At 43.0% G+C, this 15053-nt stretch overlaps 1 protein-coding gene across 1 annotated transcript in view; it reads right to left on the bottom strand.

The window, feature by feature from the left end:
- LOC138293917 (uncharacterized) overlaps positions 1–15053 on the bottom strand; it is a 225991-nt gene that overhangs the window by 156549 nt on the left and 54389 nt on the right. The window contains exon 4 of the mRNA XM_069233200.1: positions 13601–13729. Within this exon, the coding sequence (XP_069089301.1) occupies positions 13625–13729 (105 nt within the window). The 3' untranslated portion in view covers positions 13601–13624. The remainder of the gene's footprint in view (positions 1–13600; positions 13730–15053) is intronic.

Here is a 15053-nt window from a genome sequence, read left to right as displayed (position 1 = left end):
CCTCACTCTTCTTCTCTTTAAAAGTTAAATTATTCTACCCCTTTCCTTCGAAAAATATAATAAACTGTAGCCTTGTCAATCTGTTAATTTCATTATTTAGGAGCAACACTGAGGGACAAATCTTCTTATGAGGAGGTATAGGACCTTCTAACTGATCTCCTTTTACTATCATGTACATGAACTCAGAAAACCTGTGAAGAATGTCCCCACTCCAGTCATCAAGAGTCTAAATAGCCCTTTCAAGGCATTTTCCTAAATGAATAATTTTTTATTGAAACTAGAAAGTTCTTTTGGAATGCTTATTAAAGTCGGTTCCTTGGCCATCAAATTTCCAGGCCTCTACAGCCAACAAACTCAATTTTAATGTAAGGGCCAAAATCTTATGGTCAGTAAATGAGGAGTCTAATGTTATCAAATTCTAAACAGATTGGGCTGTAGCTTAAGAAGCAACAAAATAATAAATGATGGAATTGCCCCACCCAGATTTATGAGTGAATTAGGCTGGTAGATCTGACTGAATTTCCCGTTTTCAATCAAATAACCATGTTCCCTCATATTAGTAGGATGTAAACCCTTTTTATCTGTTTTAGTGTTTAATGGGAACAATAAAGTCGAAATATTAAAAGCCCATTCACTCTCTATATCACAAAATAAAGCAATTAGACACTTTGCAAATTAGATCACCCATCAACAAGACTTCATATTCTCCCTCATCCATCTCAATCAATGAGATGAAATTAAACACCTCTTTCAGAATTTTATTATAACTCTTGTCCAGGGGAATGCATACGTTCACCATGAACAAAGGAATTCTTCTTCCATCTTTTGAAAAGGGATTAACCTTGAATACCTGAAAATATTTAGAAGGGACCTTTAGATTTTCATAATCCCATTTTAACAAGTTACGAGTTACACAAAAGAATGGCAGTTCCCTCTTTTGCCTGTCCTTTCTCAGTAGGCTGAGCATTGCAACATAAAACAGTGTAACCCGGGCCCAAAATATTAGCTGTACACCAGCTTTCCTGAATGCAGATTAAATCAGCATGCAAGATTCTTAAGAAATCTAACTTTTCAATTGAGTTCCCAATTCCTGCTGCATTCCAGAAAGGCACTGTAAAATTATTACTAGTGACCACAATGTGGGGCATTCCCCGATGCCCCAGAACCTTTTAATGTTTATTGTGCCTGCTAACCAACTCCATTTCTCCCGATCATCTTCCAACCACCAGGGCAGAGGGAACTGTATCATTCAGCCCGCATAATTTACCAACTTCTCACCATTTAAAACTGAAATATTCCAATATTTCAGATTAGAGGAAGATAACTCAGAGAAGGGGCTCAACTGACCTTCATATGTTGCCAGAAACGGGATGGCTGTATGGCCACTGGCAGAATACTTTTCCTTTCATACCGGGATTACATCTATAACTCTAGATTGCAACTAATAAAAACTTTGTTAAAATTAGATTCACAACAATTTTAGAATTAAACCAAATTCATGTTTTCAATACTCCTGAGGCATACGTTAAATGTACAGGAGAGATCTCTTTACTTTGAAAAATGTTTAAAGAATCAATATCTGGAAAACAAGATATTAAAAATGGTCAATTCATAATTAAATCAGAGTCAAATAATGCAATAAAATCAAGACAGTCAGTGTCCACAGGAGCAGTTATGGAGCCATCAGCCCCAGAAAACTTTTCTAATCTGCTGGCCCCGCAAGTTAGATAGGCCAACATTTGATTTCACAGCAATAGGGGCAAACGCATCCCCACTCGGATTAAAAAATGAAGAAGCCACCATTCTAGCAGAAGGTTCATCTCTGGGGGGAAACAGCTCACTTTTTCCATGCGTTAAGATTTGATCAGACTTCCTTTTCAGTGCAGAGGTTTCTGGAACCTAATTTTCCTTGGCTTCTTTTTCGATATCCTCAGCTTATTCTTCACCACTATTTTTTACCCTTTTCCTTTCCCTTAATACTGATATTTCCATCATTGCTATTGTTGACCAAAAAAACAGGGCCTGAAGGTTGCTGAGCTCTTGCTCTAAAAATGGGAAATGGTGCCACCTCATGGACCACTGCAGCCCCCTTCTGGACCACATCTTTCAACGGAATATCTACTACAAGAGGGGAGGGAGGAGGTGTGAAAAGACTTTTTAAAGAATATACTGAACTATCTTGGCAAGAAAGATTCATATCATGAGGGGCCTTGTGGAAAGCTTGAGGTTTGCCAGCCTCAGTTCCCTTTTCACAGGATGACAATTGTTTTGAAAGAACTTCATCTGAAGTACTTCCTGAAGCCACAAATGCTGAACTAGTAGCTGCACAGCCCAGCCCAGTTTCCTATGGGCCTCGCGGGCAGATAAAATATTCTTGCCCAGTGCAAACTCCTTCTCCCTTGGACCCAACAGGACTTTCAATCTTACTAATATATGTGGTCAGAGTTGTCCACCGATTTTTCTAATAAAGACAAAATAGAGGATAAGATTCTCTCCAAACATTTAAAAGACTCGGATAGTATCACATATTGACTGGGAGCGTCACAAGACATGCTTTCAGGAACGTCAAAATCAGGTGTAAGACCGAGCATACACAATCTGAAGGAGTGCTACTAAAAGCTTTAGCCCAGGAGACTGCATCAATGAATGCGTTAAGCCAGCTGCAGACTTGGCTATACCATAATCAGGAGAAATCCCTACATTTGTGATCATGTTGACCTCAATATCTGGCAGTCCTCAATAGGATGATCACCTGCATCCTTACAGCCAATAATTGTGCTATTCTCCTCTGTAGCACCCATAGAAGGGGATTTGACCACTGGAGAGACTAAAGAGACATGGTTTCTGCCATGTTTCATGTCTCTGGGTGGATCAAGGGCTAGTCAGCTCCTTCTGCCATAGAAATTGAGTCAGTAAACTTTCCTTTTTGTATAAAGTGAAGGATAGTATTTAAGCTTTTTACCTGGAGCCTACTAACCTTCTTATAGCTCAGTGGCATTGATTTTGTTTATTTTACAAGATCTCATAGGGACTACCCGCCCTGAGCGTAGACACAGAGCAGTCCTGTTGGCACCAACAAAGTACCTAGAGGACTTCAAGCCTCCTAGCAACTCCTCCTCACAGAGATTCAAGACAAGCTGCTTCAGGGACTTCACAGGCTTCAAGGGACTCCTCTAGAACTACGCGCTAAGAACCAAGCACCAAGGAGGGGGTAGGGCTAGAAAAATGACAGCAACAGCTCCCCAACAGCACTCCTAGAGTTATTAGAGTACCCCTGAAACCCAGAGCCAAGAGCCCAGAACCTCCTTCACAGGGTTGCGACCTCCTCTTCCAGGAGCTTAACATGGCTTCAGCTTGAACGTTCTGAGTCCAGTGCAGTCCAGTACAGTCCAGTGCAGCCCCCTCTCCTCGATGACATTGAGGCTGCCCCCAGTAGCCTCAACTGTTGGATCCTGCCTGAGGTGTTGCTGTACTACTATGTCTCAACTCGCAGCACTGCAGCACTGCGGTCCAATATGGTCCGATGCAGTCCCCTCTCTTCAGACAACACAGAGATGTGGATGTGAGGCCGACTCCTGTAGCCTCGAATAGCCCAATGGCTGATTCACGTTCACGGCACAGGCCACTGGATTCACAGCACTACCACGTCTCCACCCATAGAAGTGCAGTTGGATACAGTCTGGAGTGGCCCCCTCCCCTCGCCGGGGGGCCACAGCCACTCCGACGATACGTTGACTTGGAAGCCTCCCTACTGCTGACTCGCGTTCGGCTCTCCGTGGCTCTCCACCTCTCCGCATCACCACACACAGCCCTTCCTGCAGCAGTGGTTCGGCGCTCTGCCCTTTGTGGCTCTCCGGCTCTCCATGTCTCCCCCCGCTGCTCTTCCTGTGGCAGTGGTTCATGATCGGCTCCTTGCGGGTCTCCGTCTTCCAAACTGTGGCACCTCCTCCTCTGCATAAGAACTAAAATAGGCCACTAGTAATAACGCACTAGCTAAGAAAACTACTAATAAAAAATTAATACCTATAGTAATCTTGCATCTAGCTCTGGTAAGAACACGTCTGTCTGAAGTCAGACCTTTTTCAAACAAGAAGTGTAGTAGCAAGTGTTAATTCTTTGCTTTCAGTTACTTAGTTCACAAACAGTCTTTATTTTTCTTCTTTTTCCTTGTAATTCAGTTCGTTTTTTGCAGCTCTTTTTTCAGCAATTTTCGTATAGTCTTCCTTAACCCTATTCCATGTTCTGCTAAAATGTTATCCACACTCTTCTACTGCTGCTTTCGGCCAATGCAGATCTTCCTAATTCTTTTTGCTTAGCAACTTATCAATTTTGATCTCAGCATATTAGCACAGTTTATTCAATGAATGTTTAGCAACATTCCCTTAACTAGAATTCAGAACAACTTCAAGGTGGCTCAGGTAATTATTTGTTACAATTAAGCAAATCTGATAGTGGGATATGTAGTACTTGGCTCACGGCGTAAGACCATTCAGGTGTGAATACCTCTGAAAAGATACTCGTAATCTTTTAGATCTACTGAGTATTTGTTGATGTCCTCCTCTGTCACTTATTCCACTTTATTCTGTCTCCTCATTAACTGCCGCTGTATGGATCCAACTGACTCACTTGATTTCAATTTCTCTCAACTATACTGTTTTGTCTATTTAGCATTATTGACGTCCTTTCTAGATCTTGATTCAGTACTTGTTCCTTCTTCATGGATCTTCTTGCTGCTCTGAAGGTAGCTCAACTGTCACTTCAGTCTGTGTTCTTACTTTTCTACCTTCTATACCAAGAGCTCCAATACCACTCACACCAATGTGAGATATCAGGAAATCAGACTTCTTCACCTGTCTGCAGTTCTTCACCCGTTTCTTCTTGCAGTTCTGCTACTTGTTGTTTTGCTCCTTGTACTTCTGCCATCTGTACAGTTTGCTGTTGCATAGTCACTAATGATCTCGGTTCCGGCTCATAGAACACTATTTCTTCATGCAGATCTCTTGTTCTCTCAGAATGTGAGACATGGACCCATTTTTCTCCTTCAGTACATTTAACAACAGTGTTCATAATTATTATCACCTAGTAGGGGCGTTTCCACCTTGGCTCCAGACTGGACGTTCTCACATGCTTCTTAATGAGAACCCAGTCTCCTGGATTCACGTTGTGGCACTACTTTAGATGCCTATTTGCAGTGACAGCTTCAACCTGTTGAGAGACAGAATGTACCATATCAGCCAATCCTTAGCAGTAATTGAGTACCATGTCTTCTGTTGTGTTCCCCAGTACATTTGCAGGTACAGCAGGCAGTCTCATGGCTCTTCCCATAAGGATCTCATGAAGAGACCAACCTGTCCTTCTGTCAAGTGTACTTCGGAGCTCATCAACACTAAAGGTAAAGCATCTGGCCATTTCATTGAAGTGGATGCACAAACTTTTGCCAGTGGGGCTTTATTCTTCTATTAAGCTGGTCCACTATACCAGAAGCTTCTGGTCAATAAATGTAATGCAACTTCTGCTCCATTCGGGATGCTGCACACAACATCTTTTAGATCTCATTGTTAAAGTGAGTCCCTTGAGCTGGCTCCGGAAAAAAACAGCATTGTGTACCTCTGTTCCAGTACTCTTAACAGAAGGTTAGTGACAGTGAGACTGTAATTTCTCCTTGTTGTGTAGGCTTCTACTCATTGAGAGAAAATGCATACTATAACCAAGGCATATCCCAACCTGTTACAAACAGGCATTTCAATTAAGTCCACCTGCATCCAGTTGAACAGACCACCAGATCTCCTACATGACTCAGGGTAACTAGTGTTTGTTTCCCTACATTCATCTGTTGTCACGTGACAAAACTGTGACACAAATCCTCTGAATGCATCCTGAATTTAGGTTTAAACCCATGTTGTTTAAAGGGCATGGCCATTGCATCCCTTCCTAAATATGTGGGGCCATGGAAATGTTGTGTCATGGAAGATGATAAACTGACTCATCAGCACTAGTGTCCCATCTGCTGAAATGCAAATATATATATATTTCAAGGTCCAAAGTGGAAGAATTTTGGCACAAAGCAATTTTGGCACAAAGCAAGAATGTTGGTAAGAGTGAAAGGGATGTTGAAGTGTCAGTTGGGGATAGTGTGAGGGTTGAGATTTTAAGAATTTTACCCAAGGAGGAATCTAGGCTTCAGTACCCAAGAAAGTGATGGATGCGAGGAAGAGAGTGGTGAGTTTTGGTGATGGGAAGGTTAAAATAGGAATAACATTTCTGTGCAACAGGATGTGGGGCATAGAGATTCGATTACACGACAGGAGGAAGAATGAGGAAGGTGTTGTGAACAGATGTACGGTTTTACAGAGGAGAAGAAGGGTGCCAAACAAATTCCATGGTTTCGTTATGAATGGATAAATATGGAAGGATCATCCTACATTTTTCCATTTTCCCGCACATAGGTAACTCTATGTAAATTATTTTCATTGTCTTGTTTTACTGTATATTTCTTCTCAGTCATGCACCTCATTTATGGTATTACATTTTTTGTTAGCTCCATTATTTGTACTATGAATTATGCACTAGATTTAGGTTATGGCATTTTAGTCTAATTATTTGGTGTTCTCATTTAACATGTATATTTTGGTTCTGAAATGTCATAAAGAGGAAAGTCAATTGGGTTCTTGTGTTATGGAATGTTGGGATTCCCATGGCTTGTGGAATGTTGGGGTTCTCAGGGTGATAGAGCTGAAGGTGATGGTGTCAGTTGGATTTGGGCGTAGCGGTTGCTAACTGCTTCCAGTTATATACATACATACTAAAAAACAATAAAGCTTTTACCTTTGAGTCACGGTGTCCTTTTAATCATATACTGCAAATGTACATACACTTCTAATTTGTAAGCTGCTGCACTTCGTACCACAGCACAATCACTGTCTTCAATCTGACTCTGCTTTACACGTGTTGTAGTGGCGTTGCAATCTAATAGCATGACTGTGAATCCAAAATCTATCCTACATTAAGTTAATCAATCAATCAGTATTTATAAAGCACAGCTACACACCCATTAGGGTCTCAAGGCGTTGGGGGAAGGGGTGGAGGGGAGGGACCTCATCCAAAGAGCCACGTCTTGAGGTTCTTCCTGAAGATGGTGAGTGACGGGCCATGTCTGAGGTGCAGGGGGAGGTCGTTCCAGCTCTTCGCTACAGTGTAGGTAAAAGATCGCCCTCCGGCGGTGGTTAACACAATTCTGAATGCATTACTTACTCAAGGTATTACATCTTGAGTTATCCTTTAAACTTGAGAAATTAACAGGTATTTTGGATGTGCAACACCCATTGAGTTTTGCACACTTCAATGACTGACCTGGAACACTGATGATTGTGTTAAGAGAGAGACAATTGATATTTGTAGTTTCATTCAGATTAAACCTCCCAAAAAGGAGATGGACAAACTTAGCAAGCAATGGGATCTGCTGTTTAAGACACCCAGAGGCAGGGTCCATTGACAAATATCATCCTGATGCAAGAGCCCAGACTTCAGATAATGTCAAAATGTAACATGGCATCATGGTTCATCTAGGTAGTAACAACAGGTAAGATCTCAGTACCAACATGAGAGATCTTATTATCAAGGAACGGATAAAATTGACAGTTCCTCATGTTTGTTTTAATAACTCTCATGAAGGCACAGTTCAGAGGAATACGGTTGTTACCATTCAATATATTTCAGCAGGAGGACTATTCACTATGCCAGTCCTTCAGAAGACCAACACTTTCATTGTCTTACAGTATGTGAAAGGATGCCCTGTGTTACTTCAAGGTGCAGTTTTCATAAGTAATGTAAAGATGGTGCATTAATAGTTTATTGAAAAGTGACTTTAATATCATTTTTATGGGTTTAAGTATTTTGGAAAGCCACCATCAGTGACAGGATTACGGTGAAGGAACATATTTTAAAGGCTACACAAATCATGTCCTTTCCACCAGCTTCTAAAATGAGGCTGATACACTTCTGAACACATCTAACATTGTCAAGTGTCCCTTATTTCAGGTGAAATCCCCTGGGAGAAACATATTTGGTGTTTTTGGTATCAGTGGTCTAGAGTCAATTACCTGTTGGTTTGTAGTTCAGAACTGAGCACAATGCATTCCAGAAAATTTTGAAGCCTATTTTTTTAATGGTTTGATTTTAAAGCTAAAAATGTTTCTCCATTATAACTGTTTAGTTTCCTTATACACCATAACCAGGTTCTTTATTTTTTTACTGCCAAGATACCTACTAGGGGAACATTGTGATTATATGTGTTTTATTCATCCATTAATTCTCAATAAAGTAGGTTTATATGACATAATACTGCTAGCAGAAATTTTGTGATGTTAAATACTGCCAAAGAATTTTAAGGACACAAATATCAGCATTGCATACTTCCAGAGTAAATGGGCTCAAACCTTTGGGGCACTCCTCAAATCATTGAACATAGATGCACTCATGAGAGAGCGGCTTTCAAATTGTTTAATTAGTGTACACACAAAACAAACCAACCAGTCTTGCTCATAGTCCATTTTCCTATGTTGTTTTATTCACTTAGACTATACCAAGAAATTCCCCACAATCATGTTGTTGGTGTGCTGGGAGTTGTATTTCCTAAATTTCCACCATCTGAAACCTGAGGTGCACTGTGATTTGAAAGAAAACAGTACCAATCAGTACTAAGGCCCTAATTATGAGTTTTGTGGTCCATGGACTGCCATGGTGGTGTTGGCGGTCTGACCGCCTTCGGATTGGTTACAAGCAGTGTTTAATTTGTAAATAAAAAGGTGCCGGTGCCCAATGTCCTCCTTTTAAACACGGCGTTGCTGCATTTAAATGTGCGAGCACGGAATTCTGAGGCAGCTAATCCTGAAGCCACTCTCGGGCCTCTTCAATCCATTTACAGCCACTCCCTGCCCCTTCAGCTCACTCTTGTAGCTTTCTGCTTTCTCCCATTGTGGCACTTTTTCTTTTTTCTCTTCCTCTGTCTTTCCCATGTGTCTTTTGCTCATAGCAATGCTTGAGGCAGAAGAATAAGCCCCGCCCTCAAAAATAAGTTCCGGTGCTCAGCAACAGAAACAATAAGCACAAATTAAGCACTGGTTACAAGTCATGCGGGCCTATGGAGCAAAGACCGCCAGGAAGCACAGAGCGCAGCAGTCACAAGGCTGCACAAAAACATGTCTGCCCATCTCAGGCGCAGGGTCAGTGAAATGTACACAACATTGTCTCACACAGCACCAACAACACAGCAACATCACATCTACAGATACAATTCACACACTCACATTGCACACATGCCATGGACTGTTGTCAAATTCAACACAAATATTTATGAATTTGACATGGAACACAAGCACCGCTTCCATCAAACAGCCCTGAAATGGACACATATCACCCACATTGCAACACAATGGAAGGACAATGAGAAGCACAATAGACAGAGAGACAAATATACAATTTTCACTGTACGAACAATACCTGCATAATAGGGAGCATTCAGGGAAGGAGGCTGCACTGGGACACATAACTTTGTAAATGCCGCTTAAACAACATTTCTGCAGGAATTGGTCCTCCATGTATCTCTGAGACAAGCAACACTAGAGCCAAATGAAATGCCTATCTGCACAATGTGGAAGTGCATGTCAACAAAGAATATACAACTCCAACTGCATGGGACATACACCTAGATGAAGTAGCTGAAAGATACACTCAGCTAAATGGGCATGAGCACAATCAAATGCAAAGGAAGCTAGTACAATTGAACACACTCCACGTCTGCACAAACAAAACTCAAGCTGTCACACATGAGATGAATCTACAATCCATATCAGGGGGACAGGTTTAACACCATACATGCTCACATTGGACTACGCAAGATGAAATACTTACCATACTAAACAATCCACAATGGTATGACACCACCATTGCATTTACACCCACATATCCATAAAGTCAATATACACACTTGTCTTGGGGGACACCAGTACTGCCCATAAAGTCAGATACCACAAACAACGGCAAATGTAATAGCAAGCAGGCTGAAACACACACAACTGTAGGCAGACAATACAAGTTACTCAGGAACAACATAAAGCTAGAAAAGGAATTGCAGGACAACTATGTACCCAGAAAAACAATATAAAAATGTCCAGGCATATACCTGTGCTGTCACTTGACTCCTAACTTCCAGGGAACCTCCACAAGAAGGGGCATGAAGTGGTGAGGCAGGCACCTCAAGGATCATCTTTGGGGGGTCGCATTTGGGATGAGTGGGTTTGGGATGGCTTCTTAGAAGAGGCGGGCTTCTTCTTGGTGAGAGGTGTATGTGTGCTTGCAGGTAGACAGGTGTAACAGGGGAGGACTCGAAGATGGAAGGGATGGGTTGGGACGTGGGTCAGGGCCTCTTGGGTTTGGGACAGAATGGAGGAAACATGGGAAAGGGCAAGCTCAAAAAAAAGATTTGACTTAGGAACACAGGAAAGGTCAGCAGAAGGGAGAGGGGTTTTGGAGGTCAATGGATTGGTAGTCTGCTTTATTGGTGTGGATGTCTTGGGTGTGTGTGGGAGGTATAGTTGTGTTTGGGTGGTGCCTGTTTCGTGTGTGAGTGTTTATTTATCTTGGGGGGCTAGAAGGTGGAGGTGCAGGGTGATGTGGGAGTGGAGGATGTGTTTGTGTGCCTGTTGGGTTGGTGTCTGCAGGTATGTTTGTAGTGGTGGCTGTCTGTGTGTCTGTTGTGGTGGTGTCTGCAGGTATGCTGAACGTGCTGGATGTCTGTGTATCCGTTGGGGTGATGTCTGTGGCTATGCTGGACGTGGTGGATGTCTGTGTATCTGTTGGGGTGCTGTCTGCGGGTATGCTGGGTGTATCACTGACTGTTATAGTGGTGCCTGTGGGTATGCTTGATGTTGTGTGTGACATGGTGGGGGTGGTGGGTTTGTCTGGGGAAGTGTTGACTGATGCTGTTTGTGTGGGTGCCTGCTGTTTCTTACGTGCTGGTATGTTTTATGGTGCTTGTGTCTCTGTGTGCTGCTCTTGTGTGTTGGGGTTGGTATTTGTGGATCAGTCTGTTTGCTTAGGGTAGGTAGGGGAGAGGGGGAATTTGGATTGGAAAAGAGGGAGGTGGACGGGGAATGGAACGTAGAGAGTGACTGGCTGCCATCAGTGTGAAGTCCAGAGCCTAAAAAGATCTCAGTAGGCCAGACATTGCACCATAAATACCTTCCAGGAATGCACTGGTCTGCTGCAGTTGGGATGCCAGTCCCAGGATGGCATTCACAATGGCTGTCTGAACCACAGAGATACTCCTCAGGAGGTCAATAGCCTCCTCACTGAGGGCAGCAGGGGTAACAGTGGCAGGGGTGCCTGCAGCAAAGGACAGACCCACCCTATTGGGTGAGGGGGCATGGCCAACTGGGTGGTGAGCAACAGGGAGGGTGGCGATAGAACTTGCGGTGGAAGACAAAGATGGTACAGGGGTATGTCCCAATGAGTCTGCCACCACTTAGGAGCGTCCACTGGAGGAAGATTCCGATGATGAAGATGATGTTCATCCGGTCTCCCCCAGTGAACTCCCCTCACCCTCCGGGCCACTGGGTCCCTCTGTGTAAGTGGTGTCCTGACCTGAGGTCCCATGGCCAGATGCATCCCCACTCGGTTGTGCCCTGTCTCCTTCAATTCCCTGGGCTGATGCTGCAAAATACAAGGAGAAATATGGTCATCACATGTCCATGATCGCACTTGAACAATAGCTCTGATTCGCAAACTTTACCATGATGTGAAGTAGGCCCCAGCAACAAACTCCACCTAAGTGGCTCATACATGTGCCACACCATATGTGTGCATGCCAACTGAACTGTCAACAGTTGCCCTCAGGAAAATCAGGATCTCAGATAACTGCAATTGCATTGCTGTATTTGTGCAATCACAGTAACTATTGAACTAGTAGGAGACTACCTCAGTGCCTTGCCCCATGGAGCATATCTCAGTTACCTGTTGCCATACAATAGTAGGCCAATGCCACCTACATTCTCACAGATCCCACACAAGGTCATGCACACATCTTTTTGTCACATACATAGTGAACCAACAATAAGAAATAATGCTCCATAATCCTGCAATGTTGCTGACAAACGTACAATAGGCAGGAGAAGGTGACAGGAAACTGCTCATTTCACGCTGGAAGCAGTTTCACAATGCACATTTCACCGAGTGAATTGTCCCAATGGAGTCATGGAAGTAGTACTAATATTGCTCAGATAGGCCACAAATGTAGCATGGAATGGATATTGTAGACCTCATGTGCAATATGTCAGAGAGAAATGTCTCTAAACTCCACAACACAATGAATCAGTAAGCCATAAGTGGTGATCAGAAATCACCACTAATGTCTGGTACCCTGTACAATGACATACTCTGAGTGCATCAGTAGACACCATTAGTTCCCTGGATGTTGGAGAGGCCCAGAGATTTGAAAGTGCTTGTTGAAGGCCCTCAACATGTTGCCCAATTGAAAGCTACATCTTTGTCTCTAATATTGTCATGCAAACCCAGATGTCCATAGATGTCGGGTTGTACTCAAACATATGTGATCTCAACATAACTGCAAGTCACTCCATGATGCATGCCAAGAGTCAGTTCACAAACTTTACACATTTCACATGTGCTAAGCACTTTGCTACATGAGTCTACATGATTCTACATCAATGGCATAGAAATGCACATTGGGGCTAAAAACTCTAGGCCTACCTGTCATGTCCCTCATTGCTACTGCATTTGTACATGCAAATTGACATTCTATGATGCATGAGTGTATATGTCAGCCAATAAACAATGGTGACACACTCCTGTATGTGACACAACATGAAATGTACCCACATGGTAAATGTCTTATTCCACACACCGGTAGCCATGCACATATATATGCGAGAATACAGCCATCATCCCATCAACACAGGTAGACCATGCATGAAACAGCAGTTTACAAATACGTTGCTAAAGAGAAAGGGACACATGCTGACATGTAGGCATAAGTAATGTTGGCAACAGTGATGGCACATAAATCTTGTCAATGGACATTCCCCACTCACCAAGGGAAACATGGATTTTCTGTCACGTGTATGATGCCCATCTTAATATTACAGACAGTAAAGTGGCAACAGCATCCGTCATAGACTGAAGACAACTAGCCTCTGGGTGGCAAATGCTGAAATGCTCATTTAGCCAGACACATGGCTGAGGACAATGATCCATTCATTTCTTACCTTTGGCCTGTAACACTGAGGAGTAGTGGTCTGTTTCATAGATTTTACTACTACTACAACAACAAACAGTACTTGATTGATCAATGTAAACAGTGATATTTTGTCCAGAGAGCAAATTGTTTGTGGATTGCACACAGCTGTGTCCTAGGTCCCTGGGCCTATAGGCTAGGCACATCAGTATACAACACATGACATGTCTACACAAGCAATTACTCATCTATTGTGTTACACATGGCTCTTCCCTAAGCATCAGGGGGAGTTTTCAGAACCTAACACATTAACTTGGCAACATGACAGGCAGTAATATGCCCTGTACTCACCCCCTTATGGCTGCTGTGCTGTCCTCAAACACCCATCAAGGTCTGGGTTGGCCACTGCCAGAATGCCCCCAGGGTCCACACCTTCTTGACAATGGCTCTCCAAAGTTCCGTTTTCTGATGGGTGTAGACCTGCAGGGAGGCAAAAGAGAAATCAAGAGATTACAATCACAAGTTTTGTCACAAATGGTTGAGTCACATACATGTCGGTAACAAGAAGCTAGGACTTTTCTATTTGTTAATACTCCTGCAGTGTGAAACACAAAAGCCAATAAGTACCAGGACCTGACTACAGACATATGTGTTTTCATCTGCAAACTAACCCACTATCCTGATCATGCCTTACAATGACTAAGCAAGCTTGCTGACATGAGGAAGCTCATGCTCTAGCAACCTGTACTGTGGTATGAGCCCCAATTAAACACTACACACCTATGTAGCTTCTGAAGGGTAAACTCCTTAAGCATGGATGGACCACTGCCAGAGTACCAACTTCAACATTACACATGAGTTTCAATGAAGAGTGCTGGCATGGTAAGTACAGAATGTGTCTTCTTTGTGCAGATGTGGACATGTGGAATAACAAGTGCGGACTCATGTCACTTCAGTGGGTGAGGTTCTGTGGTATGTGCCTGTAACACAGAACACTCCTTTGGACATATGTGCCTATCCAACAGAAAAGGCATCCAACAAACAAAGGTATGCATTGTACAGTTTCTGCTATGTGACCAAGCTACTGAGACACCTACCATGGCTTCCCATGAATATACCCACTGTATGCACTGTGGGACTGTCAGATATGCAATACACCTATACAGAACAAATAGGATCTGTGTGTAGGAGACAACACAGCTGTGGGAATAAGGGATGTGTCATGAGTCTAAGACACACAATGGCAATGATGCTAAATGCACATATGGACTATGATTTACCTCTGTACCCATTTCTAATCTAGTCAAAGGAATGAGACATTCAGGGCACTTTTTGCCACTAGAGCATCATATTTGCCACATGCCGGGATCTGCTGTGGTGCAGGGAGTGGGTACAGTACCACATTTGTATAGCCATAGTGATTCTCCCACAGCCTAGACTAGGTTCCATTCTGGGAGATACATTTGACAAGCAATGGTCTATGTAGGCTGAGCTGACAGAACCTACATGACGCTCCATTCCCATCACTTCCGTGCACGACTGTACATCATGAAGCCAGCAGCAATTTAGCATGTGCTGTGTGTGGCAACCTGAAGGGCAGAGTGAGCCATTATATGCCTTCCACACAACGGTTTAGCAAGGCCAGATGTGGTTTGAAAGATCTGTGACACTATACACATTGCTCACATGATTCTCAAATGGCTCATACAACATGCATACACGGGCTCATGCTGTCATGCACATCCATGTTGCCTGCCGTTTACAATAATCAAGAAATATCAGGGGATGGCAGCGATGTCTCCTT

Source organism: Pleurodeles waltl, chromosome 4_2 (assembly GCF_031143425.1).
Source record: "Pleurodeles waltl isolate 20211129_DDA chromosome 4_2, aPleWal1.hap1.20221129, whole genome shotgun sequence".
NCBI lineage: Eukaryota > Metazoa > Chordata > Amphibia > Caudata > Salamandridae > Pleurodeles > Pleurodeles waltl.
The sequence above is the reverse complement of the archived record's forward strand: the minus strand, read 5'-3'. Positions and strand labels throughout refer to the sequence as shown.